At 46.5% G+C, this 7060-nt stretch overlaps 1 protein-coding gene across 1 annotated transcript; it reads right to left on the reverse strand.

Annotated features, from left to right (window-relative positions):
* Window positions 1-304: 304 nt before the first annotated feature.
* On the reverse strand, window positions 305-2992 carry F5J12DRAFT_901045 (uncharacterized protein; the record flags this gene model as incomplete). Its single annotated transcript, XM_051748202.1, has 3 exons — window positions 305-557; window positions 616-759; window positions 2637-2992. 3 exons carry the CDS (start codon window positions 2990-2992, stop codon window positions 305-307), a joined length of 753 nt encoding a protein of 250 aa, XP_051593994.1.
* Window positions 2993-7060: the final 4068 nt, after the last annotated feature.

Genomic DNA, 7060 nt, shown 5'->3' on the forward strand with positions numbered 1-7060 from the left:
GGTTTTGCTCATTGATTGTGAAAATGCTACTGTCTGAACCATCCTCAACTTGGGTGCCAAAACAAATATCATCGATCCAGCAATAGTCCAGTACCCAGACAATGCCAGTCCTTTCAAGAAATAACCATGAACCAGGCACAAGTTTTTCTCCTTATCTGTTTCACCTATCTCATTGTTACCATGTCTTGTTTCCCTTACTCTGCTTTTATTTTATTCTCTTTCATACCTTAGAACCAGAACCAGGTGTTGGTATTCACAAGCACATGGGTACAAGAAAAAGACACTACTCTGTGCATGCATAACTTCAGGCCTGGGACCCAGCAGAACTGGCACTGGTCTGGTCACCTGACTCAGACTGGGACCAGCTTTCCTCTTCCTCCCTCAGCCCCTCCAGCCCCTCTTCAAGCCCCTCAATGTCCCTGTCTTCCTCATTGGTGGTGTCCCAGTCTGAAGGCATGTCTGGTGCAAGAAACTTGAAGTGTTCCTCAATGTAAGTCTTGTAGGACTGGGTGAACTGGTAGAAATTCCTCAAGACTTCCTTCTGCACCATTGCCAGACTGGCCACATTGTCAGTGACATGCTTGACCACTTTGATCAGGTACTCCATTTGAGCACACTGAACCAGTCTCAACCTCTGCACCAGCTGCCTTTGTCACACTGGCCTTCTTCATCAAGGGTCCTTCTCCTACATCCTCCTCCTCATCATCTGTGCCCTCAAGTACTTTGGTGGATGACCACCTCAACCTTTTCTTCTTCTCCCTGGCACAAGGGGAGGTCATGTCAGCTTTTCTCTTCCCCTTGTCCCCAGCTGGTGTAAGTTAGGTAAAAAGCGAACTAGGAGACTGCAGGGGACTCCTGGGGGTAGATAGAAAGGGTCTAGTTTGACCCAGAGGAGCTCAGTGCTTGGAATTGAGAAAAGAGGTGACAGAGTGGATTTTGGTTGGGCAGAATGAATGGAGCAGTAAAGGGAGTGAGTAATGGCATCTGGAGGTCATCTGGGAGTGCCTCAATGAGGGCTTGTCACAGTCTTTCATTTGCAGTCTTCACTTGTCACTGTCTTGCAGTCTGGTTCTTCTTTTTTTAAAAAAATTGTGTTCCTGGACACTGTTAGGCCCAGGTCTGTAATCTCTTTGTTGTCCATGATCATACCAGACTTAATGGGACCATTAGGTCCAGTCATGTGCTGGGGAGGGGTTGGAGAGATTGGAATGTTGGGGTTTGTTCATCACACCTTGGAATGTTGTGCAAACAACTTGCAGGCATACTTTGTAACATGTCATGGACAGTGACATGCATCACTTGTGTACTGGTGTCAGTGATGATGCTGCTATGAGTTACGAGTTTATACAGCAAGAGTATACATTGGAGTGCATTATGGTGTGCAGTGATCTTAGTGTGGGGTCTGTGTACCCTAGTGGACTGTTGTTGGTCTGTCATGCAAGCTCTGTTCATGAGTTCATGGAACAGTACCCCTACTTGATGTTGAAAGCTATCAAATCTATTGCAGAACACCATGGTGTGTTTTTGCATTCTTGCAGATGTCAGAGCTATTCAAAGGGGGGATACACAGGCGCAACAACAACAAATAGTAACAGAGGTACAAGGAGAATGATATAGTTATCCACCAATAGCATCAATGAGTGAGAAACTTGACATCATCTGTGACTGGCAAAAAAACATGTCAGTGCAGCACCTCACAGAGGACATGTGTGCTGTGTGTGCACAAATGGTTTCATGCAGGGATCTTGTTGATGTTTTTCCAACTGCAGAGATGCTTACAGTGTTAAGAAATGACTGGTTACCAGTGGCATGTCTTCCTCAGACATATGATCTAGCAAAATACTGTGGGGCCATTCTTTGCCTGTGCAGGATGAGTCATTTAGATGATGTTGCAGATATACAGATGTGCTCTTCATGTCAAAAGCCATTGATGGCAAAGATGGTACAGCAACCAAAGGATGCGATGGCTAATTTTCAATATTTCATGCATGCAGAGCTGCCACAGGAGGTTCAAGATGGTTTTGGGACCACAAGTACTTTGGAGTCAATGCTTGTCATACTACAGTTGTTACTCATCATTATCAAACAAAAAGTATTTGAGGGGGCCATGTTCCAGAGGAAGCTAGTCAACATGTTAATAGGGGAAACATGGCTCTGTTGCCTCAGGACCCCTCAGCATTGTCAAAAGTCCTCCCACAATTGCAGGGTGATCTGCATGGAGCAGTGTGTGTTGTGTAAAGTGCTTCCTCCTGTGGTGTCCAGGGGCACCTGGAGGGTTGTGTATACTGTAGACCTACACTAGTGTGCAAAAATGCTGACTAAGCTACCAAAAATGCGCCACAAAGGTAGGCTAAGTAACACTAATGTGAATCAAAGCAAAAGCACAGTAGAAAAGATAAAATAATTAAATCTCCTTAGTAGGGAGTACTTATTCCCTACACTGGACTGGCACCTGGACTGGTCTCACCTTTGACTGACCACCAGCAGTGCTCCTTGAGCTCATTGCACCAGTTGCATGCCATGCACCTCTTCTTGCTGTCAGTGTTGTGCAGGCAGGTCATGTTGATCCAGGTGCATTGAAGAAAGCTGGTAGGGTGCTAGTCAGAAACACTGGTGGTAATCATAATAAAACTCACCAAGGACTCATCGCCTCAACATTGGTCCTGGTCCCAGTTGAGCTACCTACCAGGGCATCTGCCTGCCAGCTCTCAGCCACCTTCCTGGCCTCTTCAGCCTTGTGTGCAGCCTCTGCCCTCTGTGCCTCAGCCTCTGCATGTGCCTTTTCTTCCTCAAGCTGGGCCTGTTCTTGCCTCTCCACCTCCAACTGGGCTTCCTCTTGAGCCTTTGCCTTATGCCTCTTGTGCTTGGCCAGCTTACCCTGGATGGCCTGCTCATCATCATCACTGCCTAACTGCAGCTCTTCACTCATTGCCTGGGTCAGGTCAGGCAGGAGGTCTTGATCATAGGGGGTTCTGGACTGGCAAATAAACATGTTGTAGTGGGGAACAAAACCTGAGGTGGACCAGTCTTAAGTCCACCGGTTTTCAAGGTCAGACACCAAAAATTTTGTTCTCAGCATTGTCCTCATTGGAGCCTCATGGGCTTGTCTCCAAGAGGGGGATACTGTCATGACCATGTCTAGACTACCCTAGACCAGCTCTACCCCAGTCTCAACTGGTCTCATCCTGCCTCTGTCCCAGTCCCAGCCTTGACACTTCAACCCAGAAATGTGTTAGCTCATGAGGCACTGCAAGGCAGTTCCCAATTGAGTTGTTCATTCAGTCAAGACCGGACCAGTATGATACCCAGTCCTGTCACTAGTCCTGCCCCAGTTCCCAGTAAACCTTTCATTCATACTTTGCTTGATAATATTCTTTGTAACATTGTACTTACCAACCAGTTTACCAATCACCACTGCACCAGTGTGACCAGTCCCCAGTGCTATGTTACATTTAGTTTACCTTTAGTATTTAAGCCATAGGAACATCTGTTTAGCCTCAGTCTGAAATCAAACTAGTCTCATCTAACCCAGTCACCTCCTGTTTCTGTCTCTCAACCAGACTATGGCCCATGCAAGGGAATAGTGCTGCTACCCAGTTGCTAAGTCCAATAGTCCAAACCCTCTAGTACCTTCATCCTCCCCTCTGACTGCCAACCAGGCTTTGGACCAGTGATGAACCAGACTCAACAAGTGAAAGGGGTATGGTGGTGAGAGACCTCACAGGGGTAAGAGTAGTGATGAGAATCAGAACTGACATATGGGGACTCATAAAACTTCAAGTAAAACTTCCTAGTTGACAAATGAAGGGTAGATGGAGGACGCATGAACAGGTGATACAGAGTGTCCCAAAGAGGAAACAGTCCAGGTGCTGAACCATGTGGTGTTAATGCATGGTCATGACAGGGAGGCATGGAATGTGTTGTGTATCTTCCATTGTGTGGGGATCACAAGGCAATAGGTGATCAGAGAGAAGATGTCAGAGATTAAGAAGGGTCCTTCTCTCTTTGGTGCTAGTTTCCTATTTTCATAGGAATGCTTTAGGTTCCATGCTTCTAGCCAGACCTTATCACCTTTTTGAAATGGGGTGAAGGGTCAGGAAGAATGGTCTTTCATTGTTTTTCTGGCTAGATCATGAGCTGCAAGGGCTTCTTCTCTAGCTTTTTGGAGTTCCTTGAGTCTAGACTCAGTGGCAGGAAGGTGGGTGTCCACAATCAGGGATAGAAGGGGTTTCAGTTCAGAGCCATACATGAGGTAGAATGGCAATTGATGGGTAACAGAATGGGGATGGTGATTTTGTGCAAATTTTGCCATAGGAAGGTTGTCCACCCAGAGAGTGGGATCATTCTGGCAAAAGATGTGGAGGCAAGTTCCAACCTCTTGGTTAACACATTCTGTTTCTCCATCAGTCTGAGGGTGGTATGCCATGGAAAGAGTGAGGAAGTACCCTAGGAGGGATACAAGTTCTTGTGCAAAAGCTGAGGCAAACTGAGGGCCTTGATCAGAGATGATTTTGTCATACAACCCAAAGCAGGAGTAGACTTTCCTGACAAAAAAGGCTGTGATATCAGTAGTGGAGGCAGTTTTCTTCATAGGTAATAAAATCACCCCCTTTGTAAGCCCATGGTCTACCACAACCAACAGGGAATCATAACCTTTGGAAAGGGGTAAGTCAGTAACCAGATTGCAGGAGATCTGTTGGAAGGAGCAGGTCAAGGTCAAGGGGATGGGCATAAGGGGAGGGGTCATCAGATGGGTGTTTTCCTTATTCTGTTGGCATGCAGCACAGCCTTCAATGTATTTTCTGACAAAGGACACAAGTCCTGGCCACCAGAACTTGGAAGAGATGAGCTGATGGGTTTTTAAGACACTGGGGTGTCCAGCAGAGGGGTGATCATGGTTGTTGGTCATGACAGTCTGTTGGAGGGTGGGGTCATCAAGGATGCACACCTGATCTTTATAGAGAAATATGCCATTGTCAAACTTCCAATCAGAGAGATGGGATTTGAATGGAAGTGGCATGTCAACATTTTCAATGGCTCAAAGAGCTGTTTGGATGATGGGGTCCAACATGGAGGAAGATGCAACCTTTTGAGTAAGGTTGGTATTGATAAGGTTGATGAACATTGTTTGTGGGAGGAGGGTCACCCCCATGTTATCTTCATCATTGTCAGGGACATGGTCAGGTCAATAAGAGAGGGCATCTGGGGAAGCCAGGTCTTTGCCTGGGACATGTTTAAGTTGCAGATCACAATCTGCAAGGTCGAGGAGCCAATGAGCTTGGCAATGACTCAGGTTTTTGGGGGCCTTGAAGTAGGTCAAGTTCTTGTGGTCAGTGAAAACCTTGACCTGGAATGGGGATCCATGGAGAATGTCTCCAGGTTTTCGGTCCTTGAATAACCCCTAGTAGTTCTCTATCATAGATGTTGTGATTTCTTTCTGCAGGGTTAAATGACTGGGAGATAAAGGCACAGGGTTGCCACTGGCCATTAGAGTCTTCTTGGAGGAGAATGCCTCCAGTTGCATACTTTGACACATTGTGGGGAGAGTGATCTCCCTACACCAGGAGTGTGTGTATAGTGTCAATAGGGAGTCTACTAAGCTTCTATAGGCATTGCAACAAATGTGACACAAATGCAACCCCTCTCAAGCATCTTTGACACCCTCTGCACTCCTGGACACCCAATACTCCATCCATTTCAGTCAACTCACTTCCCCTGCCATCGCATTACCTCTAGGCACTCCCCTTGGCCATTGAAATGAAGGTCTGACACTCGTGACAATTTCTGGCCACCTGTGCTTGCTTGCTTCTGCTCTTCAGGTTCACACTGTTGGTTATGTAAGTGCTTTCTTGTTGCTTTCACTGTCTTCTTGTTCACTTCCCTTCAGACCACTTGCACTTCCTTTTACTTTCTTTATTTTAGTCACTCTTTTGATTGCCAATGCTATATGGGCCTCATGGCCATCATTATGTCAATCTCAGCTAATTCCCATCATTTCCTGTCACTCTTTTGACTTTTGATGTTACTTGATTCATAGTTACATACTCTGCATGTAGCTACACATATACCTGTCATCATCAATGGGAAAAATAGCAACTTTGAAGCCTCCAAGTTAGAGACAGAGAGAGAGCAGAAGTAATGACATTGACATGACCCTTCCATTTCCCCTGCCTAGCACTGAGTCACAGGCATAGTTGCAACACTTTCTAGGCTAGCTTGAAGCTCATCTACCCCTTAAACCATCACTCTTTTCAATTACAGGTTGATCTACTTGTGTGAGTTGGTTGCATTCACTCCCTATCACCCTCCTACTGCTAGAATGACTCCCCTTGGGTTGAACTCACCCCTTCAGATCACCTATCCCTAGGCTGGAGCCCACAACCCCATACTAGGTAGCAGATACCTGCTCCCCACATCTTTGGAGCTGTCACATCCATGACTCTCAGACTCAATCCCAGTCCAGTCTGGACCCCTAGCCCCTATCTCCAGTCAGGTCCAGTCCTAGTCTAGCCTAGAAAACCTAGTTCCAGCCCTAAAACACCCAACTCCAGCCTAAATAACTCAAGTCTGGTATTTTACCCCTATCTCCAGTCCACTCCAGCATCCCAGCCTTGCACTGCTCCACCCCAGTCCTCCCAGGTCCATGTCTGGGTCACCTGGACATAACTCCAGTCTGTTTTCCCATGTTTGTGCTATACTTAGTTTAGTCCCCTTTGCTGATCCTTGCTTACTGTACAAAACCTGTGTCCAACTCTGGTTATGCTGGTCACCTGGACTTTGACTATTAGCCTCAGCACAGCCTCTGTGGCTATCCTCTCTTGCTAATCATCTTGCTAATGGCTTATCAACAAGTCCAGCTTCATGTTCATTACTCTGGACTGGCCTCACATATTTAACCATGTACATACTTTATAGCACTCCAGTCAGAATATCAACTAAGTATTACCCTCAACTCCATACTACCCTCAAGTATACTCTATAGCTAAGGCCAAGCCTTAAGCTATCCCTGGCCCCTGTCCCAGACCTCTCCCTGGCTTGCATAAGGGTACAGCACATAAGC

The sequence above is a fragment of the Pisolithus orientalis genome, assembly GCF_024613125.1.
Source record: "Pisolithus orientalis strain OTSU chromosome Unknown F5J12scaffold_320, whole genome shotgun sequence".
In the NCBI taxonomy this organism is placed as follows: Eukaryota; Fungi; Basidiomycota; class Agaricomycetes; order Boletales; family Pisolithaceae; genus Pisolithus; species Pisolithus orientalis.